At 43.9% G+C, this 26501-nt stretch overlaps 1 protein-coding gene across 2 annotated transcripts; it reads left to right on the top strand.

Moving 5' to 3' along the window:
- LOC134021437 (potassium voltage-gated channel subfamily D member 2-like) lies at nt 1-26154 on the top strand. Of its 2 annotated transcripts, XM_062462285.1 has the most exons (7): nt 1-436; nt 770-1938; nt 21418-21580; nt 21893-21991; nt 22910-23005; nt 24200-24417; nt 24564-26154. In XM_062462285.1, exons 2-7 carry the CDS (start codon nt 830-832, stop codon nt 24730-24732), a joined length of 1854 nt encoding a protein of 617 aa, XP_062318269.1. In that variant the 5' UTR covers nt 1-436; nt 770-829; the 3' UTR covers nt 24733-26154. The 2 variants fall into 2 exon arrangements, with proteins under 2 accessions (XP_062318269.1, XP_062318271.1); XM_062462287.1 differs by lacking the exon at nt 21893-21991 and having other exon boundaries at nt 4-436.
- Nucleotides 26155-26501: the final 347 nt, after the last annotated feature.

A 26501-nucleotide genomic window follows, 5' to 3' on the forward strand; every position in this document is an offset into this window, starting at 1 on the left:
CAGCCAGTTGCCTGAACCAGTTGTGGAATTTCTGATTGCGGAGGGCCACTCCTACCACACTGCATATTCTTCTGTCTGCTGTCGCTTCACTGTCGGTTCCTAAGGGGGTGTTCCTGCAGACGACGTGAGGAGCAGAGTTGCGCTTTTATAGAAGAACAGCTGCATAGGAAGAAATCGTATAGAGAGCGACCACCGTTCTGAGGACTAGGAAACAAAAGACCGTGGACAAAACGAACCACGATCTCTGACTAATAGCGACTGCGGAAACTATTTTTTTTTAACTTGTTGCAACATTTACATTGTTTTTGATGCGGCGTTTGCACGATCCTCAGACACATTTGAGGCAAATGGGAGCTGGTTTTTAAGTGTCTATATTATGGAAACAGGTTTTGTGAGACTATTTTGACTTATTTTAGATGCCGTTGGACCTGATATGGTAAGATTGATTTGTTATTTACTCATGGTTGATGTGATAATGTTGCCCATAGTGTTCTCCGATATTTCTGCAATCCACTGCTAATTTTAAGGTGATTATTTCAACCGTCCCCATTTTCTAGCTATGGTATGATTTCTTTCGAAGAATAATTACTTAAAATAATGTCTGAGGTTTTGGTTCTGCGATGTCCAAGTGAGTCTGCAAGGTGGTTTGTTTTAGCCTCTATGTTACCTGCAGACAAAATCCGAAAACTAGTAGACCTGCATCCATCTGGCATGTTTGCGTAATTTCATAGGCTAATACATTTTCTAATGTTTGATTCCCCTTCGTCAGATGCTTATTCACCCTCAAGCCACGGTACTGTGATAAAGAAGGGTCGTTAACATACACAGAATGGCAGCAGGAGTGGCGGCATGGCTCCCCTTTGCCCGCGCGGCGGCCATAGGATGGATGCCCGTGGCGAGCTCCCCTATGCCTATGCCTCCGAGGGAAAAGAAAAAAACCCAAGATGGACTTATCATCCTCAACGTTAGCGGGACCAAGTTTCAGACGTGGAGAAATACTTTAGAACGGTACCCAGACACTTTACTTGGGAGTACAGAAAGGGACTTCTTTTTTCACGAAGAAACCAGTGAGTACTTTTTTGACCGTGACCCTGACATCTTTAGGTCCATCCTAAATTTCTACCGCACTGGAAAATTACACTACCCACGCCAAGAGTGTATTTCTGCGTACGACGAGGAACTATCATTTTTTGGCATAATACCCGAGATTATTGGAGACTGCTGTTATGAGGAGTATAAAGACAGGCGGCGCGAAAACGCAGAAAGGCTGCAGGACGACGAGGACGAGGAGAACAATGACATTGCCCCTTTGAACATGACCTTCCGAGAGTACTTGTGGCGGGCTTTTGAAAATCCTCACACAAGCACCACGGCCCTTGTCTTCTACTATGTCACAGGATTTTTCATCGCAATCTCAGTCATGGCGAATGTGGTGGAAACGGTTCCATGTGGGCCTATGCCAAACCTTGCAAAGGAGGTCTCCTGTGGAGACCGTTACGCAGTGGCTTTCTTCTGTTTGGACACTGCGTGCGTTATGATATTCACCTTTGAGTACCTGTTACGTTTAATCGCTGCCCCCAGTCGGTACAATTTTATGAAAAGTGTGATGAGCGTCATCGACGTTGTCGCCATCATGCCTTACTACATTGGGTTGGTCATGACTGACAATGACCAAGTCAGTGGAGCTTTTGTCACCTTGAGGGTCTTCCGAGTCTTTCGGATTTTCAAATTCTCCCGCCATTCCGCTGGACTGCGTATCCTGGGCTATACACTGAAGAGTTGTGCCTCGGAGTTGGGCTTCCTCCTGTTCTCTCTCACGATGGCCATCATCATATTCGCCACTGTGATGTTTTATGCAGAGAAGGGTTCCACAGCCAGCAAGTTTACCAGTATCCCTGCTGCTTTTTGGTACACCATAGTCACCATGACAACACTGGGGTAGGTGGTTGCATTGTGCACCTCTCACTACAAACGAGCCTGATCTTTCAAATAAGATTATTCGTTGAATACAAACAAGGGTTCTCTTACAATTGAAGCCCTATTCATGTTGAACAACCCTTGGGCTAGGGAATCTTAAAGCGAAATTAGGAATGTCACATTATCTTCTTAGGTTCGTCCACGCTTTATGGATAGGTAGCCTATAAACTCACCAGTCTGGGCTGCCTACACTCAACTAAATGGTTTGTTACAAGTTGATAACCTTAACATTATCCTTTCACTTCGTCACAATGAATCCTATTGAACAACCAATACACTGATAAGTCAATGAGGTAGGCCTAAACATCAAGGTGAAGGCCTTTAGCCCTATGGCATTCTCTCAGTCTCTCTCTCTCTCTCTCTTTACCTCACCCTCTCCCCGTCTCTCCACCCTTTTTGTCTTCTCGCCATGGATGTTAAATGTTTTGAATGATTTTCCATTTAATTCTCCTTAACAACCTCTGGGTGCTGATGCAGCATACATTAATTAATCATGGTTAAGGCGATTATTGTAATTAATTTATATCGATGTGCCCACTTGTGCAGCTGCTCGTCTCATTGTTCATTGTGTCTCTTCTCTGCATTCTGCTCGTGCGTGCTGCGGTGGTGCGCTTTCCAAGGTGCTGAAAACTTCCTCGCTCTTTAAGCGTGCTGCCGCTTGGTTGCTATGCTTCTGGGTTTCTGTGTTAAGCTGCTTTCAAAATAACACTGAGCAGCCGCGTCTGGCTTGCCAATGCACGAGCATAAGTCATAAAGTGAAAATAATCAGACCGTTCATAATTCGTGTGTAAAAACACCCTGCTGACTACTTTAATCACCGCCTCTGAAGTGTTTTGCTATTTGCTATTTATACAAGAAAAAAATACTTGCATGTTAGGATATCGTAGGATAATAATTGTTAGAAGAACGTTTTTACTCAAGTTAGGGATTCATGGGCGAGATAAGATAATTCAGACAAATTAGGTTACTTTGTTGTGAGCTAGAAAGTGAGCTAGAAAGAGGAGAGACAAGAAATAGAGAGGCAGAATGGGAAGAGATATGCTACAATTGGGACCCGTTGGACATGTAGATATGCTACAGTTTAGGCTATGGTCTGCACTTGTGACCAGACTACTTTCTGGGTTGCTAAGGCCAGGAATGCATTAAACAAGCACACAGATCGAGGCAGATTCTATTTTCACATGATCATACAAGTTCCTGGCCATCATATGTCACCTGTCAAGACGTTAAGCAGGTCTATATGAAATATCTGACCAGAAAAATCATGTCTGTCTCTGTGCTTTTACAAGCCTTTCATGTCCAGTAATTCCATTTAACAACAGTGAGGCAGACAATGACACTAAATTGAGATCAGTTATCTTCCACTTGCTCAACAGATTGTGAATTTTTAAGTAGTTTATAAATGTCCTTTCTGTAACAACACAACACACTTGTCAAAATATTCATTGTTACATTGGTAATGACTAAGATAACAGTGGAGTTTTACTTTATTTTATTGTCATGAATCAAAAAGAGTCTTTCTCTTTTTCAGTATCTTTCCACCTTTCATTCTCCCACCAAATGGAGCATCTTGAACATTATGACCTTCGCCGACAGCTTCAACTGGAAGCTGTCGGCGAAGTATTGCCTGATGCATTTACTTGCTTACTAAATCACATTCAGAGACTTGATGGATTGTTATTATTATTCCGGTTATTTCTCTTCAGGGAGCACTCAACAGTGTTCAATGGTTCAAACTGTCACTGTGCTGCTACTGGTTACAGAACAATGTCCCCATGTACGAGGACAAGCGTAAAACGACCTTGATAAACTGGGGCGTTACCGTCAGTCTGTTGTAGTCCTTGACAGGTATGCTGATAGATTTGCGACCCGAACAGGGGATTTAACGGGCCCTGACTATTGGACTTCTTATTGAGGAGCTATAGATACTCTGGCGTTCAAAGAAAGACATTTCCCAAAGTCACCTTTCTTTCATTGAAAGAGTTCAGTGTGTCAGTGAGTTTGTTTCATTATCCAAAAATCCAATTTCCAATACATGGCTGAATGAAATAGTTACTTTTGTCTCTCCCTTAGTGTAGAACAAAATCTATATGATATCCTTTGGTAACCTTGAAGTGGTCATCCTAGGACAAAGGGAGGGATGCTGCTCTTTAAAGCACAGCACAAAACCACCTTGAACAAAGTTAACTGAATTCTTGCTTGGGTCACAAATGATCATTCCCTTTAACTCAGATAGATGAGAAAACATAGACAGTTAAAACGGATTAGAGTGTGGTGCCCTTCCATTGTAGCATTAATGGAATCAGTCGTTTCCAAATGATGGCCATGGCCACACCTCCTTTTGATGATCGTAATTGCATGGAGATATTGTTCCATTACATATACAGTATTTTTTTATTTTTCCAACCAGCTCTCTCACACCCCATTGAGTCAAAGACAGTAGCATTCTCTCTCCTGCTGATGGCCCATTGATCCTGCTTAAGCAGACGTGCCGACACTAGGAGAGCAGGGCGTCCGTTCTCAGGCACTTGGCAGGCAGCCTGAATGAGAGAGAAGGGAGCCTGGAGACCAGCGGAGAATCAATAGCTCTGTGCAGCTGCGTGTCACGCCTCTGTGTCTCTCCAGTTTTGTGGCGACACTAGCTAGTGAACACGGGAGAAGGCCCACTTATCCCTCCCTATTTATGGAGCCTAATCTCTGTAGCTGCGCTGGGATACCCGATAGATGACACACCGCCCCGCTGCTGAGATGCCACTGCCAAGGTTCCACAGTGTCTAAAGAAAAGCGCTCTGTGAAAATGAGCCAAAATTGAAATACATATAACCTAGTTATTTTGGTGCATTATCTTCTGAGGGTTACGAAAAGATTTCGAGCAGTTTATTGATATTGGAGAGCTGTAGGAGCTCAGTAACCATGGGTGAGATCCGATCTGGAGTGGAGGTCTTTGCTTGTTCTTTGTCAGTTCCACATGGTCATGGTGAATTAGCTGCAGAGGGAGTTTTTGGTGCTTCAGATCTCCTAAGTGATTTAAGGTGTAATGGAGTGCACCGCAGAGAGCAGCTGTGAAAATGCTTGAAGTCAAGCGAAACCCACAAGGGAAGGAGTGGGGACTATGAGGGGGGGGGGGGGGGGAGAGCAGGGCCGATGGGCTGTGGAGGGAACACGCATACCCCCCGTCACACCAAACAGACATGGAGTCCTTCTGAAGGTCATGCATGTTTTGGGCTTGAATGAAACATATGAGATGTCCATAGTCCTCTACATAAACACGTACATATTAAGCGTGCATCTCACTTTTAGCTCAAATGTATGTCAATCCACCAACATACTGTACTTTCCCTGAATATCTGTTTGCATTTTCATCCTTATTAGCAGCAAAGTGTAGCACGTGATGTAGCGGACGCTAATGCGGGTTGTCCATTTGGGAAATAGATGGGGTGTTAGCACAGTGTAGCCACTCTTTATCCACACAATTTATTGCCATTTTATTTGTCAGGACCACTGCTCCACCCGCCCCACACTAGAGTGGTTGAGGAGCGGTGTCCATAAACATGTCAGGGGGCTGATTTAAGAAGTAAGAGAAGGTTACCAGACGGCAGGGTCAATGGAAGCCAACTAAATCTTTGACTCTCTCCAACAACTATAATAGTGTCCAGACCTGACATCTGATTCTGAAGCCCTATGGCCATCAATGCCCAAGAAACTTCACGTTTAGATGTCGCACAAAGTAAAGCTGTTTGAAGCCCAAGACTCCAATCCATGGTTGATGTAATTGAAATGTACAAAAAAGATCCTGAGGGCCCTTTACTGTATCTGCGCCTAAGAGATAACAAATGTGTTCTTGACAATCTGCTATTAATGCTGTTGGTTAACTTTCGGTGCCCCTGGCTGACTAGGGATTTGGCTTCTACTTCCAAGCAGAATTACACAATCGTAAAAAACACTCTGAGTGTTTGATTACACACTATTCTATGTGAATCTCAGATGTTTGGGGTGTGTGTTGACCGAATCCATGACACACCATGCATTGCACTATACAGAATGTACATCTGTGGCAGGGTTGTGAGATATAATGTGATCTGCTGTTATCCTGGAGTGGATGCATTCAGAAGTGTGTCATTAGCCTGCAGGCTGACTGTGACCACCCCTGCCCCCATATGTTACTGTGTGGACGTGCTACGTGCAGGGAGTCAGGTGGCTGAGCGGTTAGGGAATTGGGCTAGTAGGTTGGGCAGAAGGTTGGCGGTTCGATTCTCGGCTGTGCAAAATGACTTTGTGTCCTTGGGCAAGGCACTTCACCCTACTTGCCTCGGGGGAAATGTCCCTGTACTTAATGTAAGTCGCTCTGGATAAGAGCGTCTGCTAACTGACTAAATGTAAACAATGTATGGTTGGGGTGTAAAGGTGAATTGTGTTCAAATGTGCCATAAAAACTCAAGTGACAGGTGCCTCAATGGTGAATTAGGCATTGAAATGTCCCAACATGAGCACAATCTCCTTTTTTGCTTATGCAAATGACTGTGAAATGGAGGAGGATGAGAGAAGGGGCGGGAACCGGCACACTTCTGCAGGGCAGATTAGGCTGATAGTGAATGATCGAACCTGTGAAAGAGGCAGGGGTGTCCTTTTTACCACTAAATAGAAATTACGCCTGCCCCGGCCCTTTCTTTCTCCCGGTGTTCATTATAGAGGGGCTATTTTAGACACTCGAAAAGTCCCTCTGCAGAAGGTTTGACAGGGAATTATGATAGGAAAATGTCAGCTCCTTTTTACAGCCAGGTTGATGTATGATAAGAAGGTATACTGTATCAATATATTGATGAAAGGCACTGTGTAGAGAGAGATAGACATATCAAATGGTTGTCTCTTGTGCCTTTCATCAACTTCGCTGTGTTGTATTCCTGGTGTGCTTCTTTTCTATTTTCCCCTCATCTTCTCATGTTTTTTAAGCAATAGAAACAACGCACACATTCATCATAGCTATTGAGTGAACTGCAGCAGAGCTGATGTCATGATGTAAGGTAGGTAGAGGTAAGGTGTGGACTGCATCTTAAGGAATTGTAAATGTTTCTCCTGTGACAGCTAGATTGATAAATAATCCATACTTTGGGGACAAAATGGCTGTCCTTCCTTTTCGTATGGTTTTCCTTGACATCTTATTTTGGAGGCTGTTCCTTTACCCATCTGTCAGTGGAGGACATTTTATGAATGTGGTTTGAATGCTGGTCATTAAATAGTGAAATGGACTGGCATGTTCTTCTCTTTACTTCAGCTTGGGTAATGTAGTATGAGAACATAAAATATGGAATTTCTATTTTCCTAACACTCAGCCATTTTTATTTTTCTCATTTTGCAACTCGAGAGACATCAAAGATTAATGACAATTTCCGAAACTAGACTATAGTTTCCCCCGAATTAAACCAGGATCACTGTATTACGGAGTAAGCAGATACTGTTTGTGAGAAAACAAATCACTATGATTTCATTGTTGTTAGAGTTTGTTCCGCTGGGCCCTGCTTCATTTCCAACCTCCCAGCCCTGGAACCCCAAGCCATTTGTAGAGAATCAGAGACATGGAGGAATATATTATTTGAGTCTGTCCTATCTCAAAGCTTGATATGTTGTACAAGATATAAGACGAGAAAATGCATTCCCTCTGATCATTAGATCAAACAGCGTGGAAGCGATAAGCTTGAGTCTAACACCAATCTCGTCGAAGAGAGCTGTGTGGCTTATTTACATACATCAGCATTTACATACTAATGAAAACGACTTGTCTGGTCACGGCAATCAGTATGCATACACACATAATGCTTCCTCATCACTTTTGTTAGAATTGCACAACAGTATTCCAATTCTTTCTAGAGCTCTGATGTGGTTTGTGTTTCACATCCCGTTTGCATTTGGATGCAAACAAGCAGAATGTTGTAAAACTAGAGGGTATTTAGTTTTTTTCTTTACAAAGATTGCACTCAGAGTTGAGTGTAATATTTTACAGTTTCACATTCGTCAACATTTGAGAAAAACACAGTGCAACAAGGAAAGAATGACCCTACCACTCATTACATTTAGCAGACGCTCTTATCCAAAGCGACTTACAGTAAGTACAGGGACACCCCCCGAGGCAAGTAGGGTGAAGTGTCTTGGCCAATGTCATTTTGCACGGCCAGGAATCAAACTGGCAACCTTCTGATTAATAGCTCGACTCCCTAACCGCTCAGCCATCTGAGATACAAGAGGGAGCAGGCAGGTGTATTTTACATGACCAGGCAGGAACCAGTCTTTCAGCTTGTGGTAACTTCCACTCTTTATGCCCATCACTATACAAATAAGGTCTTGTTTGTGTTCATAGAGAGCTATGTCATTAGTTTCATGTCTGGGCCATGGCTAGTGAACATTATACAATGTTTAATGTTTCCGCATTGAAAGCAGGTCGTAATAAACAGCTATTGTAGCTCTAGTAAACACTCAGGACAACAGTCATTAAACTAAATTTCCCAGACTAAATTGTGTACTCCTATTTACAGACATTCCTGATGGCCAAGGATTGGATGAGTACAATTGTATCTCTACCCTTCTCTGATGGAGGAGAAGAGAGTCTATTGGAACCCATTGAGCTCTTTGAGATTTGTAGGGTATTAAATTGAGTTACTTAGATTGAGTGATTTCTCTTGTTTACTCCCTGTACTGTAATATCTTTTTATCAATGCTCCAGATTCATAGCACCTGGAATACTAGAAACATATCTTTAACAAGAGTAATCTCTCTTCGTTCCAGCTGATCTGGTTTACAGAAAAAGCCAAAAGTCTAGGGGTATTATAGGATTGTTATGCAGGCAGAAAAGCAATTTTAGAGGTGATGTAACATGTCATGGCATGATTTGGGTGGTGTATTTGCTCTGTTTGGGGTAAGGGAGATTTAACTACCAAGCTGATACATAGGTGATGAGGATAGGGTAGCATGGGGATAAAGGAGGTTATATGGTTTCACACAGCTTCTGTCCATGACATAACTTGGAGAGAAACAAACTGTCTTATTGTTTTTTTCTCAAAGGAATATTTGAGTGAGATAACTTTTTGATTGATTACTTACCAATTGCATATTTAAGTTAAAAACGTAACACAAAACCACAAGGACACTAACTGAAAAATCACTACATGTGAAGATCACCGGAAGCCAAATAAAAGCATGAACTACTGAAAAGGTTATCAATCAGAAATGTGAGAAATTCCAGGGAAAAAGAACACCAGAAAAATACCCAACATCCAGGCAAGTCCAGTTAAAGCATTTCAGATTCCAGCTGCGTAACTCATAGAGTTATTGCCCGGGGCCACCCAGACACTGTTCGCCATAGTGTATTAATAATGTGGAGGGGCAAGGCCTGCCTACATGTCTTACTGTCCCATTTCAGTGTGTGTGTAAAGAGCTGCCAGGGAGGCCCTGTTGAGATGTGGGATGTCAGCCTGCCCTCTTGATGTATGACAGCTGCTTCCTGCCTGCCCAAACCCCTATAAATAGCCATACATGTCACCCATGGTGCGCCATGCGGTCAAGCCTCAACAAGGCAGGCCACGCACCAGGGATGCACTTTTCTTTCTGACCCCAAAGCTATTTTAATTTTTTCGTAAATTATTTGTATACATTTTTTTTAGATTATGTTTTCTGTACGATTGAGGAATTAGCAGTTATTTTCTCCTCACAAACTAGATCAATACTGTCCCCTTCGGGGTCAATAAGAAAGATGATTTGATCTATCATGACAGCAACTTTAAAACACTCTCTGGTGTAAAACCTCATTTTGATAATGAATTGCCTTGTCCATAGTTTCCCTTATCTGGTCTGCACAGCTTCCTGAAGCTGTTCCATCAATGGAATGGGGTCGCTGGATGTACTGTAGCTTAGGTTTGTTATGTTAGAAGAGGGGAGCTGAGCTGATGTGGCTTATGGATCGGATTAGAGACAGTCATATTGTGACCTGACCTGGTGCACAGCTGCTCCCTGTTTACCCCAGGACACAAAGTTAAATCAATATGCCACACCTGGATCAATAGCTCATTTAAGCCCTGTCTTGATTTGGCCTTTTGAGGTGGTCCAACAGTACATGTTGCATCTATTTCAGCTAGCCTGAAGGGACGTTAATGGCATTTAAAATGTACTGAATTCTGGAACATCTTCATCGATCTTATAGGACTTTGCAGAACAATGTTTGGTAAAGTAAACACCTTAAAAAATGGTCTTAATACACATAACTGACCACACCTGTGACCCCCATAGCTGCCCTGCAGGAGGGAGGCTGGTGCGGGGGGTATAGGTGGGGGGCAGGGCAAGGACATGTCACCAGCTAGGACCCTTAATTAGGTCATGACCTTTTATTAGATCTGTCATGACCTAATGATGTCTGGAAACAGCCATCAAAGAGAGTGACTACTGAGATGTTGTCTGTCATCAGATCTGTTAGTCATAAGCTAACATTCAGTATGCCTGCTAAATGCGTCACAGTTTTGTCAGAAGGAAAACTAATCAATATTCCTTGTGTCAAGGCAATATTCAAGAAGACGTCATTGACTAGAAGGCTGGAAGAGTCCAGAAGCTGTATTTAGGTTTGGAGGGAGAATAGATGGCTTGAGATCTTTATGAAGGTGTGATTCAGATTACGTCTGGGCTCCCATTCAGAGGACATCCCTGCTGTGACCTTCCTCAGTCATCTACCTACTCAGCAACGTCTCAGATGCTTAAGAAGCATTTCTGCTTGGGGATTTGTTCTTCTTTTCCAGGGTATTATGGCAAAATCATCAACAGCTGATTTGAAATTGTACCCCCCCCCCCCCCACCAATTGTCCATCTGTTAATCCCCACAGTGGAGCTTAAGTGTAAGGTTTTTGGCAAGCACATCCTTATCTTTAAACAACGGTCGTAGACTAACGGAGTGCTTCTCATTGTGACTAAGCCGGCTGTTTGGTCGGAGATCAGCGGGCGAGCTAAACGGAGCGGACAGCCACATCGACAGACAAGCTGATGGCGTTAACAAAGCAGGACGTCGTTATTAACGTGAGATTCGTCCGGGGCACCGTCTACGCTGCAGCCACACACAGGCCCACACACACACGCGCACACACACGCGCACTGTATACAAACACAATTTGTATACGGTAAACAACCCTGTAATCCCACAATTTGGTGGGTTGTGCAGAGATGCGGCTGGCCTTATGGATTCCCTGACTCTGGCCTTCACATGGAGGTCGCCAGGGATCATGTTGAAGCAGGCGTGGAGAGAGGTACATCAGCCTCTCATCACATGTGACATTCCATTACCTCAAATGGTGAACTGGTCTCCAGGCACACGGTTAAGGAGGAGTCGAAGGGAGCCCAAAAAATCAATTTTGCATGGAATCTTATCTTTGGGTTTCCTCTCATCCATACTACATATGTTAGTGAAGAAAAAACGTCACGGAACCGTGAGTGCGATCTGTGTGTTCTCTCCAAAATGGCATCAATCAAAGTTAATGGACCGTAATCATCACCACAAATATCCTGTCACACATTCCTTTTTCTCCTGAGTATCTGTCCTCCTGTCGATGCTATTTCAACTGTGAAATGCATGAGCTTTTCTTCTCACAAACTCTTATCACGCGACTCACCCAGCTTTAAAATCAGACACTTATGGTGTTGTTGTTGTGAATACGTCTCCCTAAGAACAGCACCATTTTGACTCTTTCTCAAAGGTACAGAACATTTTGTTTCACGAAACAACCGAATGCTGCAGTTTTTACAGCGTGAATCTCGCCAGCCTTCCAGCCTTTCGCCTATACCAAACTATCAATATTCAGCTAGCTTCACCACACAGACACACACACTCCCAGCCTTGTTTTTCTTTGATTTTCTATCATACATGCATGTATAATGCTTAGCATGGCTGAGCTCCAAGGACTCAGTCCCCCATGCATAGGTGTTTGATGGGTTGTTTTAACAGTGGAATCTCCAGTCTGTGGTCCATAACCCTCACCAGATGGAGCAGTCCAATTAGAAGGGAAGGAGAGTGAATGGGAGAGGCTTCTCTTTCTCTGTGGTTCTCTCCCTCAGGATGGATGACTCTCTCAATACAACCTACCAGCACAGACATTAAACAAATACCGCCCGTTATTTTCAAAGGGAAACTGGTAAAAAGAAATAGAAGGGTAAATAAACACTTTCAGTCTGGTACTTGTATGCAAAGCCGTGTTAGGAAGGCAATGCATATTGATAAAGTTCCCCCCTCCCCATCCACGGTCTATTCCGTTCTGAACATCCCTCTCTTTTCTCTGATTCTCCAAGGGCGCACGTCCCATAAAGAGATTACCTCGCCATCAGCTAAGAACGAAAAAGAAAAAAAAAGAGAAAAGGAATGAAAAACTGTTTAAAAATAGTAACACCCCTTGGGGTTGAACAAGGGGGGGAGGTGGGGGTGTGCTGGGGTGTGATTAAAAGGAATAACCTCCATCCAGCCATGATTGTCTTAACGGTGCACCACGACACACCCGCTTTGACTTAGCTAGCTGCGTTGTGCGATGAGCTTCCCTACTACTAAGCATTCGCACCATCATTATTCATGGTGGGCTCTGTCCTCTCCAATGACAAAGGTGCTTGAGTGATAAATAATGCGCTGTGTATTACCAGGTAACTGCTCTCCCCTTCAACACCCTCGGGGTCACTTAAATTCTTTCTTTGTCAGCTTCTACAGCAAAAACTAGAAAGATCAGTATCCGCATCTAAACGACAAAGAGATTTCAACTGCACCAACCAATGTAATTGTAAAAACACCCTTTCGGATATTTTGGTCCCTGAGTTCTACAAAAAAAAAATCGTCTTCCCCATCTTTCTTGTATGATTCAATAATACTGTTCACATGCAAGGCGAGGCGTATGGAAGTAGTAATGATGTCCCCATGCTCACAAGGAAGTGAGCGGGTGCAGGTGGGGGGGAAGGGTGGCTCTGGTGGAGCTGGCATGCTGTGCCGTGTTCGGGGACCACGCCGGGCTCTGATCTGCCCTGGGGGCCAGTCGACAGCTGTTAGAAGAGCTGCATCTCTGCCGGGCCATTGGGTCTGCTTCCCAATCTCTCCCCAAAGGTTCTCAGGTCCCTGGTTCTGGCCTCTATCTTGGCCTCGCTGCTGTCGTGAGCCTGGCTGCAGTTCATGCTCTGTGGAAAAATGCTCGACGGGTTTGTATGCTGTACCTATCTCCTCTCATCCCTCCTCCTCGATTTTTTTCCCCCGTTTAACCCAATACAGCTGAAGTGTTCTTTTGAACTGGCAGCTGTTTTTTGGAATGTTGTTCTTGAAGTCTGTTTCAAAGACATTCCCTGAGGTATTTGACGTGGTGGAGAGTTATTTCATGTGCCCCATACATTTTGTAGCATCTGTATGGAACTGTGTTGCATGTTTTTTCCAAGTGAAACCCTATCGGCCTTGCCTTCAACTTCCTGGGCATTCTGGGTGGATGAGGAGCAGACCTGGAGATAAGGGGCCCAGGCCAGCCGGAGGAGCCAGCTGATATCCAGCGGCTGCTCTGTGTGAAATCGCACATCAGAGTTAATCTCTCACCCGTCTGCTCTGGCGCTGACGCTCTGGCGCCGTAATCTGCTGTCAGCGTGATGAGGCTTCTGGACCGGTTCCCCTTTCCCCTCACAAAAGCTCTAATCCTCAAGACCTTTTCTCTTTCCTGCATCTCCATCATCTGACCTCTAAAAAAGGCTAAAGGGTGGTCTGAAAAGCTCAGTTCAGCAGAATGATTGGTTCCGTGGGATCAAAACTAGTATTTGACCCCCTATGCTCAAGTCTGTATAAATATATACAGTATACGCACTATAAGTGATTACACTTGCATTTCATTTCCATTTCAGATCTCCAGAAAAATCCAGACTCCCTTCCCCCTTCTCTGTCTATCTTTCTCTCTCCTGCATGAAGATTAACCTATGATGAATACAGAGTGAGTGCATTATCATAATCGCTTGAGTGTCTGATGATTTCATTTTATCTTCGCGTTCTCCCATAATCCATAGCTACCCTCAGCACTCCCCACCCCACCCCACCCCCACCCCCCTCCCAATTACCCCACACAGCTCCCTTCCTCCGGCACCCCTTTCATGTTCCTCATCTGCCCTCCCCTTTCAACCGTGGAGAAGTGTAATTCATTAACCAACTGTGCCACTGATTTTGTAAGCATCTGCCGCCAGCTTTAAAAAAAAAGTTGTGTAAAGAGAAGTGGTGAAAACACAATATGGAAACTTGGAAGGAAGGAAGAGAGACGGCCTTTGAGCAACAGTGGAGTCAGTTTACCTCTGTTTAATTAAGGTTTGACTGATCAAAGAGCCCTATCTCCCAGTCTCTCCTCTCTGACTGGAAGGAAGCTTGTGAAAAAACACGCTGTGTTTCTTTTGCGTGGGCGTACACATACACACGCACACAAGCGCACACACACACACACAGGCTCTCACACTCAGCACACACGTTCATTTGAGCTTGCATATTCATGCGAAAACACTCCCACGCTTAAGTATGATAGCATAATCTTTATTTGGGTGTTTGTAGATGTTTAACCTTTATGTAAAACATCTATTAAACAGCAATTAAGCACGATTGCTGGAAGGAATTTTTCAAATTGGTGGCGGGGGGGGGGGGGGGGGTGTTAAGGTATATGGGTTTTTGACGAAGGGGAATATGTTGCGGTGCTGTTTCTGCCTAGCAAAGCATTTGTTCCTCAGGTGTCAGTGGGAGAAATGGAAAGATGGGAGATGAGAGGGAAGAGAAGCAAGATGTCAAGCAGGTGTGCGCTGGCACGGCATAGCAACGAGTAAGGGAGCATGAGGGAGAGAACGAGAGCTAAAGCAGGGTATCATTCTTTTCATCTCCAAGTCACAGAAAGAGGCCGGTCCGACCATGGGAAGGGTGAGTGAAAGACGGCAGTGAGGAAGAAACTACAGATTTTTTTCATCATCTTTGACTCTAAGAAGGTCTCCCAAATGAGAGAAACGCCACGCCAACGTCAAAGCCGTAGCAATAACTACCGTGGGGGCCGGGTTTTGTGGGGGCCAGGGTTAAGCTGGGATTTGGAGGGCTATGGGAATACATGGTTGATATGTGAGCGAGTGGAGGAGCAGGACGAGGTGTCTGGAGCTATATGGGAGGGATTATGCCATATGGTTTATCTATGCCTTTGCATGGCTCAGAGGGAGAAATTCAATGGCCTTTGTGCAGGCTGTGTTCTCTTTGAGCCTAGTGGCTCAATGTACTGGTGTAGGATCAAAGCTGAACTGACATTGCAAGGCACAGCAAGAATTCGTTTACATGGCGGCAGTAGCCTCCAGTGTATAGCTGTGCATAAAACATCCCTGTTTCCTTTGACTCAACTTCATAAACCTCAAACTGTAACCATGGTAATTAATTAACCGTTCCATTGAGGTTATGGCTCAGGCTTGCAGACTTTATCGTAACTTTAACCTTTTTATTTGTGCATACATTCTTTGTATCCTTTTCTGTCATTGTTAATACAAACTTCCTTGTATCCACATTCCCACCTGGGCTATCGCTAAACTTAAATCCACAATAGAACAGCAGTAATTATGTGTATTTATCTCTTCCATCACCTGCAGTGGAAATCTAATGTGTTAATACCAGCACCTCTGGGATTCCCCCTGAATAATGATGTATATCTCAGGAAAAGATCAGAGCAGAGCCCTATCGGCCCACACACTCTAATCCCATCAGCCCTCAGGGTTTGATCCGGGGAAAGAGAGAGAGGGATAGACAGACACAGACAGTGCCCCGGATGCTGTGCAGCCAGATTACAGGACAGGACACAGGGGTCAAGGTTCAGAGAGTCGTAGGAGGGTAGGTTCAGGTCACAGGGCATAAGGTTCAGAGTAGTGGGATTTTGGTTATAACTCTACACCCCGTCTCCAGATTTCTCACAATTTCACTGTTACCTCAAGGAAAAACTTTACTAATGACAGAATTCATGGATACACTCAGTAGCCTTTTTTGACATTTAGTGAACTGTGCTACATTTGTAAAGTGTAGCATAAGACTGGCCCCATATCCTTTGTCTCCCCCATTGCTGGCCTACATTGGTTGACCTAGCAAGTCTCCTTGCAACTATAGCAGTTAGATACTGCATGTAAGGTTTTCTACAATTACTACAAGTCACTGGCCTTTTTCACTGAGGAATCATAATTCTTCTATAATGTATTTTTCTACTTTTTCCAGTGGAACCTTCTAAATGTTGCATTCCTGCCCTCAAGACATTCTCACAGCTTTCAGCACGGATGCTGGCAGTGAATTAATCATAGGGGGTAGTAAAATGTTCCTGGTTTCATGAATTTATTTAATAATTTGGTACATTTTGACATGTACTTATTTCAAACAAATTGACCCCATAAAAAAACTTATTTTTGCAGGGAGATAAATAATTTGTTTGGGGATTGGCTACTGTTCAAAGATTAGGCTAAAATACATCCTTTTAATGATCCAATGATCCAAATTAAATTAAGAAAGTGAACCTTATATCAGGGATTGACTCAGCACGACAATTTAGAAGATAACGGCATACAGACAGCAAATACATTAATTTAGTGCCCCCTCAATTTCTCATGACTTTTGTGTACTGTTCTTCCCAAAGCCCTGAGTTCTCTGCCTCCATGGAGTCTGCCATTCCCTGAATTTTTACCGCCCAAAGCTTTTGCTGGATTGTCCTGAAAGATGGGGACAATGGGACGGGTTGTTGGTTTGTCACCCTGCCACCTCCCCCATGTTTTTAATGTATGCCCCTTTCTGTCATTATCACGTTGTGATTGGCATGGCAGCACCATCTGGTCCGTCTTCTCCAGGTAATTGACGGGGCTCTGTCTCGAGGTCGAGAGGGGCCTGACTGACTGGGAACCTGTTTTGGCAGATGCTGAACTGTAGATGTGCTAAAACAAATTATCACATAAAGCGCTATTGATATGGAGAGCGCCACAGAAAGGTTGGTCAAGGTCAAATGAGCCCCTCAGCCATTTGTTTTGCCTTTGTTGTTATTGTTGCCTTTAGACAAGATTCACATTTTTCATTAGACAATCATATTTTCAGATACATGAAAAATGAAAAATCTAATTCTAAATGTCTGTTACAAACGCTTGACCTTGTTAAGGACTAGCTCAAAAATTGTGCTGGAAATGAGAAAACACTACTTAAAATGGATGTCTTGTATTGGAATCTTTGATAGTGTATCTCGGTAATTTCATTGCATAGCCTCATAGATTTGCATGGCAGTGCTTCAGGAAGTAGTCCCTGGTTGAAGATGGGGAGGCCAATCTTGAACAGGATATGAGTCCTCCCACTGTAATCGATATACAATTCATGAAAAAAAATAACAAGGGAGAATTAAATTATTTTCAAGTCATAATAGATTAGAATCTGTCCCGTAATTAGTGACATGATACAATGAAGACAGATAGTAGCACCCAGGAAAGAGAACGTAGCTAAGCTCATCTAGAGGCTAATCAGTTGACAAATCAAAACGATTAACGCAATTTATTAATCAAATTAGCTTAATTCCATCTTCATTTCCAATTTAAAGCGCAGTGCGTTTTTTTTTTTGCCAGGAAAATAGCTGCAGTATAGTATTTTCATAATGATACTGTAAATAATATAGAGTGGGTTAGGGCTAGAGTTAACTTATCATTATTGTAGACTTAAACACTTTTAGAATGGTATAAGGTAAATAAACGCAATAGATTAAACACATCCGTATGTTTATACCATCAACAAATACCGTATAAAGAGTAGTGAGAAGTTGTTGTACTGGGGGTTAGATGTCTGAGCTGTTAGGGAATCAGGCTTTTAATCAGAAGGTTGCTTCGATTCCCGGCCGTGTCACATGACGTTGTTTCCTTGGGCAAGGCACTTCACCCTACTTGCCTCGGAGGGAATGCTCTGGATAAGAGCGTCTGCTAAATGTACTGTAAATGCTGGATTTAGGCCCAGTTTATTACAGGGGAAACTTTAAGTAGCACCACAGGGGAGAAGGTGGATGACAGGATTTAAACTCTGTTGACAGCCCATCTCTCAGTGAAGGGAACTCTCACAATCCTTATTGAGTTGTCATTGTCATCACTGTTGGCAGCGGCCTGAACTCACATATCAATTCCAGGAACTGAAGGAGTGAGTGGATTATTTTGGACATGTCCTTATAGTGGGGTTACATCAGAAACTGTACCCTTTTGGTGTCACTTAAGAAGGTCTTGTTAAGTGCCTTGGTGTTTGCTGGCTAAACCACAGTGTGTGTTAGTTTGCGTTTCTGTAGTTGGGTGGGTGCGTATGCTTGCGTTTGTGTGCGTTTATGACAAACTGACAGGTAAATAAGGATATTTGGCAGTGTGTGGAACAACTGCCATTCTCAACCTAAGCTTATTTCAGATGTTCGTGTTTCTGTGGGAGCATTCTATTTGTTTGAATTGATCAGGGGGAAAATGCCCTGCACCTTCCCTGAGTAAAGAGATAAACATATTACGTGTTTGTAAAGTGACCCTGTTTTATTTCACTTCCCACTTACCAGATGGCATTCCACTTTCAGAAACAGGGTTTTGGAAGACAATCAAGGTGCAAGATTGCTTTTTTAGAGTGGGGGATTGCTTTAACTTGATTTGAAATTAAAGGCCCAATATTGTTTTTCATTTGTATGTGTGTATGCGTGTCTGTGGTGGGTGAGTGTGTGTGGTAGAGGTGGGATCATGCTAGTTTGACAGTGGAAAGGAGCGTAGTGGTTATGCAGATTTGTGCGTCAGAGAGAGACCCGCCCTCCCTGGTGGATCCAAGCTCCGTTGTTGAGGTCACTAGTAGTGCAGGCTAACTCCCCATTCTGGAATGTTTCACATTCATGAATGTTTGATGTATCTATTACCCCTACCATGGGGGGCTCTATATCCCCAATCTCTCGTCTCTCCGATATTCCCCCTGTGCCATCCCTCATCCTAACATCACGCTGTGAAGTCTCGATCTCAACTCTGTGTCACACATCCTACAGTGCAGTGGCGTTTCCAGAAGAGGCCTATGCACCGCCTTTTGGCCAATGGGAGTAGCGAGCATGTGCTGTCAAGAGCGGTTGTCTCAGGTGGGTGGAGCTCAGGGCAAGGTAGTCATTCAGTCGCTCGTGCTCCTCCTCCTCCGCCGGCTGGAGAAAGATCTAGTCATCCGTCCTCATGTCTCCTGGCTGGCCAGTCAGGCAAGGAATGCAGACCTTGATTGCAGGTTCTAGGTAACAATAGGAGAAACAACACAGGGCATTACTTGAATCGCTCTTTCTCGGCTGTTCATTTTTCTCTCCAGTATTTTCAAGAAATGTTCTGCGTTGTTGTACTTTTGTTATGTATTTTTTTCTGGTCCTTCGGGAATCTCATCGCTCTTGAAGAATTGTTGCAAGATTTTTGTATGAGCTTCATGTACTATGCTCTTTGTACTTGGTGTTTAACTTTGCATGCGATATGAGATACTGCCTGTTATAGGTCTTTGAATAATGTGATAGTCAATCCCTCACAGACTAGTATCGGATTGGTATTAAACCCATGTAGCCTGCTCTTTAATATGTGGGTATTCTGTGTTTTAGTATGATGTAGAGGATCTTCTAAAAGGCTCCCAAGGGTACATACAGTGTCTATAATTGACACATGCTGTCAAGCGCGTGGCAGGATTACATAGGAAAATGGCTGACCCGTAATGAGCTGTAAAATAAATGACATCTGCATTGTAATCATTCAAGTTGAAAGCAAACTGTTGTACATGAACTCCCATCGAGCGTGATATTAAAACGTACACTTTACAGCCTTTCCCTTGGCTGTGGAAAAGGCCTGCCTTTTGGAGCAACATGATGGAAACCCGACGCTAATGATTCAAACAGCCGGCCACGGGCTTTAGACAACTTCATTTATGAAATAGTCAACCTCCCGTGTAGCGATACATTCACATTATCCGGCATCCATTGAGAGATATGGGGCTGTCACAGACACTGAGTAACGTTGATGTGCTCCTACACCTGCATTTATCTTACTCTGGGGAGGCAGCCTAATGGTATTCTCAGGTCATTAACGCATTAGGGTCACAATCAGTCATTGCTCCGACCTGTATCCCAGCCAACTACCAATCGACTTGCTGGCGGCTATGTTGTGGCATTTTGAAAATACGGAATCCTCACATTGTCCGCGCTACTATAGCCTAATTTTTACTATTTTAGCGCTGGTGTAAGGCTCCTCCTGGTATGATATGTTGACTGAGGGCTAGTCGTGACCACACGGCCAGTTTACAAGTAATTATGGTAATTTTCAAGTTTGTACCCCGCACTATTAATTGCTTCGGAGGAAATGAAGTATGCTGCCTCATTATTTGTTGTTGCAGAATTATGATCGCCTCCCTGCACAGACCTGAAACAGTGAAAGGCATGAAATGTTTATTTACTCTTTGTGGCAGTGTGAGGACTTGAGGCAGGACACTGCCCGAAGCTGGAGCTGGGTCTGGAGGGGCCTGCAGAGGAGAGAGAGGAGGGGAGAGGAGAGGGCATAGGAGAGATCCAGAAGACAGTTTTATTTTAGATTTACATTGAGCGTAGACAGTCTTACTGCCTTACCGAAGACAGGTGCATTAATCTTACTAATGGGACAATTCTGTACCATCTGATATATGGGCTCCATTTCGTCTGCCCATTCGAAATGTCTTCCGAACATGTGAATGATGTTGAAAAATGATGCGCTTAGTTGGACAGTTGGGAGCCTATGTTGAACATGATAAAGAATGGATATTTGCTCTTAAATTGTGCATTAAATTCCTTACAGATGTTTTTGTGTATCAAGATGAGCTTTCACGTATCTGAAGCTGTGGGATTGAAACTTTTTTTTTTTGTGGTTGAGACCCAGATACTTTTAACATGGTCTCCTCTGGGTTTGGTATGCCGCTGTTGTCTATACTTTGCGTTCTTTGAACGTAACACAGCTCCCTGTATCTCTCACTAGCGGTTTGGCTCATGGCGGCCATGAGGGAGCTGGGGGGGGGGGTTGTCACCATGTGAAAGCTTTGGCCTGTGCGAGCAGGTGTGTAATTATATATGAAACATGGTTTTAAGAGGCGCCTTGTGATGGGACAAGAAATGTAGGTCAACAAGCAACTTCCCTAAAGTTCTCAGTAGTAGGACTATTTGTTTTCTGCCACATGAGATGTATAACTTTTCACATGAACACAAAGTAAATATCCAACATCATCAAAAAATATTTAGGCATATTTATAGTTACAGTGTGCTAAGATAGTCAAGAATGTTAGCAGAGTAAGCAAAATGTTAATATTAGCTTTCCCTTAAAAGATTGTTATAATTACCTTATGACCTGTTTTAACAGATTATTTCCCCCAGGAAAATTTGGTTATATAGTCCCTTTTCTGCGTTTCAGATATGGTGACATGGTGCCTAAAACCATTGTTGGGAAGGTGTTCGGATCCATCTGTTCCCTGAGCGGGGTGCTGGTCATTGCTTTGCCTGTACCCGTCATTGTGTCAAACTTCAGTCGGATCTACCACCAGAGCCAGCGTGCGGAGAAACGGCGAGCACAGAAGGTATGGTGCCGTCTCTCTTCCTCTCTCTGCTTCGAGCTCAGCGCAACATTAACACACGTGGCTTTTCACACAGGAGCCCCTGAAATCACTGTTTGTCCCTGTGTGTGTGTGAGACTGGAAGACACAGATCCAGTGATTGTGGCGTGCTCTCAATGGAAGTATGTACATCTCTCACATCGTTATAGCGGTCCACTGAATACAAGGGGTTGTAAGGCTCTCTGAATACTGGCATTGAGTAGAAGGTAAGCCAACTGACACATAGAGATCTGTGTCTAGAGGGGGACCTAAACAGAGGTGTGTTTGTTCAAACAGAAAACACGGATTGCTAAAATCCGTGCAGCGAAGAGCCGGGGCACTAACGCCTATATGCACTACAAACACAGTGGGCTCCTGAACGACCTGCTGGAGGAGGTAACGTGCCCGCCTGGCGGGGCCGACGTGGCGCGTCTGGTGCATGCCGCTCTGCTCTGAACCCATCCCGACACGGGGCTTCTCATGCCGCAACGCAGGGGCTGCTCGTGCCGTTACACAAAGGGGAGGGGGGGCTGCCGTCATTCCAGTGCTTCACTGTGGTCGTTCGTCCTATCTAACAGCTCCCACTCACGCCTCTGGGCTGCAGCATTGACATGCTCTCTTTCTTCCTCTCTGGTTTGACCACACAGCAGGACTGCCAAGGGGCAACTTTCCAGCTTCCCCTGCTGGTGGAGCAGATGTATTACATGGCACCCTAACTCATGAGTCATGACCAACCTCGGCATGTCTGTCCAACAGGGTTTGGAGGGGACGGGAGGAATTTCGTATTAAACTTCTCTTTATTTGGAGGGCATCCATCCGGCCTACATCTCCTCTAAACTCTGTTTTTTCTTTGTTTCTGTGTTGTGCTGCACATTGCTGTTTGAGCATCCAGTTACTGGCTTAATTTCAAACCAACGTGTATGTCTTAACATCAGTCAAGAGCCATCAGTGTGTGTTAATTTTGGTTTTGTTTTGAGCAGAGAAGTGTTTGAGACCCTCTTTAGTCCAGGAATGCAGATGCTGTTGAAACAAAAAATGACTAATTGGAAATTGGCTCTTTACTTCTACCACCAAATCCAGTCCTGTAGGGATAACCAACTATTTCTTTTTACGTTTATGCACTTCTAAAATATCACTGTCTTGGCAGGTCCACTGGAGGCTGGGTGATTCTGCACAGGGCTGTGTGTTCTGTCTGTGTGTTGTGTCTGCTGTCCCCTGCACTGTGTTCGTCCCTCCTGTCCTCCCTTAACAAGGACGTCACACATCGCTGACTCACTTACACCCTGTGTTCTGTTCCCTGTGTGTCCCCGAAAGGCCTCCAAGGAGGCAGGAAAGGTCCTGATTGGGAAGTCCCATGCCCCGCTTGAGAGCAATCACCACCACCTGCTGCACTGTTTGGAGAAAACCACGGTATGAACACACACATACACACACACTTTATGCCCTCTACATATATATAGGGGGAGCTGAAAAGGGGTCAGGTGGATGAGTGATTAGGGAATCGGGATATTAATGAGAAGGTTGCCGGTTCAATTCCCGGCCGTGCTATATGACGTTGTGTCCTTGGGCAAGGCAATTCAACCTACTTGCCTCGGGGCGAATGTCCCTGTACTTACTGTAAGTCGCTCTGGATAAGAGCGTCTGCTAAATGTAAATGTATATTTTTACAAATAAAAAATGTACATAGACCCACCCACTAGCAGACCTTCTTCCCAGTAATATGTAATATTGTATCTTGTATTGTATAACAACGTAATATTACATATTACACGTCAAAATGTGATCTACCCGGTTACAGCTTTCAAATATAGACAGGATACACAGGTTAAAATGCCAGGACTTGTTGCATGTGTTACATGTAAGAGTTAAAAATAGCTCCAAATGGGCTTGTGTTATACAGAGAGCCATCGGCAGCATGCCAAAGATAACACATGCTGTTCCAGCCACTAACATTACGCCCTCAAAACAGACAAGCACACTTCATTTTACTCCATGTATAATTAAACAAAATAAAAGCTTGACCTAATGTTCTCTGTGGTAGAGCTCTATACATGTTGCTATATGAAGTCTGTAGACAGACCCCCCTCTGAACGTTTGGGAAATAAATCAGTGTCTTTCCTCAGTAAAAGGTTTAGAGATCAGGGATAAAAACCTCCCGAAAACTGGCCTGCTCTTCTGATGCCGGCTTACATGTTTACACCAGGAGCTCTTCTGCTGTGCATTATAGATGATACAGTGCAGTATACATGAGGTGGGAGAGGATGAGTCGTGACTAGCTTTGGGGAGCAGTGCGTTGTCTCCCTCTGCCATCTGGTGGCTGAGTTGAGACTCGACACGGAGCCTGACCTTCAAGTATAGCTCATTTATCAGGAAGAAAATGATGGAAATCGCATCACAGATGGTGCTTTATGTAGACATCTGGGGGAATGTAATTATATTCCCAGGATATTCAATTTTTCTTTATACGCAACAATATTTCCCTGCCTTTAGCGGAGATATCGTTAACATCTTTAGTCATTACAGCGCAGTAAGTCGTTAAAATAATGTGCTTGGGAGTGATTTATGTGTCACCCTTTTGCCTGATCTTCACCCCTTCCCCTCCAGAACCACGAGTTTGTAGACGAGCAGACGTACGAGTCCAACTGCATGGAGCTCTCCATGGTGAACAAAGCGGGCTCCCGGTCGTCCTCCCTGTCCTCCTCCCCTCTTGGCCTCTCGTCCTGCTGCTCGCGGCGCAGCCGCAGGACGAGCCTCAGCCTGCCCCACTCCAACAACCAGGAGCTCAGCACCATCCAGATCAGAGAGAGACCGCTGGCCAATAGGTAGCCTCTCTCATCTCTCTCTCTCTCATCTCTCATATCTCTCTATCTCTCTCTCACACACACACTTTCTCTCAAACACACACACAAATACACGCGTGCGCACATATTTCTCACCCTTTTGTCCGCATTCTGTCCGCTCTGTGCAGTCGGTCCAGCCTGAACGCCAAACATGTTGAAGCGGTCCCGCTGAAGTGCAATCAACCTTACATCACCCCCTGCCTGCCCACCCCAGTGGTGATGTCATCCGACAGAGACGGCACCACCAGTTCTACAGTCTACTCTCAGAGCAACATCGTCAGAGTCTCCGCCTTGTAGGTGTTACACCTGTCTGTATGGCTAACTGGTCTTCAGAATAACCAGGTGCTGGGGAGATGAAGAGAAACCCTTTAGCATAAACCTACCAGAAGAGTGATTATCACTGTGTAGAGGTCAATGTTTGACTGGCTCTCCTTTCTAATACAGAGCCTCTGTATGAGATTAGACTGGTGGGACTGTCTGCCTTGGAGAAAAGGGACTCAGAAGCCTGGCTCTTCCCAGATAAGGAAGGCAATAGGGTTTTAACATTTTGAAACAATCGTTGTTGCCTGAAGAAAAGAAAAAAAAAACACTAAGAAGAGATTTATTTTTTGAAGATGTAAATGTAGTTCTACATGTCGTCTTTTAACTTAAGGGGGGAAGGGGAGACTATTTTTTGAAGTTGTCAGTCCATTTCTTGTGTGAAGGTCAACCTAGACATCTTATGACGAACTCAAGACAAAGCACACGTACATTCAATCAGTGCAGACCATCCTTGTGAATAATAGATCTGTCTATATGCACATGTTTATGGTAATCATTATTAAATCACACACACAAGGCATATATACACACAAAGCATATAACATGGTCCTTAATCTACTTGATTAAATGAATAGTTCCATCGTTGTTGTAAATTCAGATACTGTACAATGTCAACATCCACTGTTTGGAATGAATAGCCACTATGAATATTAGGAACTGGTTAAAATGAGTTTGAGTCTGGTCTTTTTCCATATCCAGAAATGTTCGTGAATGTGGAAGTGAGAATCGAAAACACATGTTGGAGAAAATAAAAGGGACCCAATTTGAAAACAAATCCCTTCTTGTATGTTCAGCCATCTCTTAGAAAAATCTGTGTATTTCACCTTGAAGCTGCAAGGTCTAGTCACCAGCTAGAAGTAGAACACTGGTAATTAGTAAAGAGCACTAACAGAAGCCCTGACTTGGCTACCCTCTCAGTTTAAATGTTTGAAGATTATAACTTTCTAAATAATCTAACAACCATTCACAGAATTTTTGAAAAAACGAGACTTGGTAAATGTCACTGTTAAGATAACTCCTTGGTGCATTTCTTTGTAAAAGTTGTAAATATCTATGTTTATCTTCATGAAACACGTTTATTCCTGTTTTCAAGATTTAGTTTACAGTTGTTCACATATTTCTGTCTGTTGATAACTGGTTGAATTGAGGATTTGCATGCTGTCATTGCAGAATTCAGTTTTTATCCCATTATGATGTGTCTCCTTCCTCTTGGAGGTTTGTATGTGACAACATAATGAGACCAGTGATGGAGTCGTGATTTAAAGTTATGAGTAAATTGGTTTTTACTTTTATCTTGTTAAGGACAAAATCTAGAATAAAAAGAAGCTTAAAATTATTACAAATTGTGCATTTGGTGCAGTGGCTAGAATAATAAATCGTTCTATGAAAAAGAAAAAATACATCCTATATATTTGTAGTGTCTGTATTTTTTCCTTCACTGTATTTTCTGGTCTGAAAATGGTTGTGCAGCATGCAGCCTGCTGGGACATGGAGCCCAGATGACACCCACACAGTGGGGAAGTAATGAGAACCTTACTCCCCTGGTGGAGCTTTAGGGCATGTGAGGGCCTGACAGACCCAGCGGTTGGTCCAGGGCTCCAGGCCCTCAGAGTCAGAAAGCAGGTCTTGTCGGTTACATAAGAGCCGTGCCTGAGTTCTCACTGGTTCATATCTCACAGCGGATGACACCTTCCTGTGTTTGTTACCTACTGACAACGTGTGACGGACCCACCTGAGAGCCCGCT

Source organism: Osmerus eperlanus, chromosome 5 (assembly GCF_963692335.1).
Source record: "Osmerus eperlanus chromosome 5, fOsmEpe2.1, whole genome shotgun sequence".
NCBI lineage: Eukaryota > Metazoa > Chordata > Actinopteri > Osmeriformes > Osmeridae > Osmerus > Osmerus eperlanus.

Excerpts from the sequence above, each read along its gene's own strand:
- LOC134021437 (XM_062462285.1), top strand. The coding sequence starts at position 830 with ATGGCAGCAGGAGTGGCGGCATGGCTCCCCTTTGCCCGCGCGGCGGCC. Across the intron at positions 21,581-21,892 it reads AGAAACGGCGAGCACAGAAG|AAAACACGGATTGCTAAAAT; the intron begins GTATGGTGCCGT and ends TTGTTCAAACAG. Across the intron at positions 24,418-24,563 it reads GAGAGACCGCTGGCCAATAG|TCGGTCCAGCCTGAACGCCA; the intron begins GTAGCCTCTCTC and ends CGCTCTGTGCAG.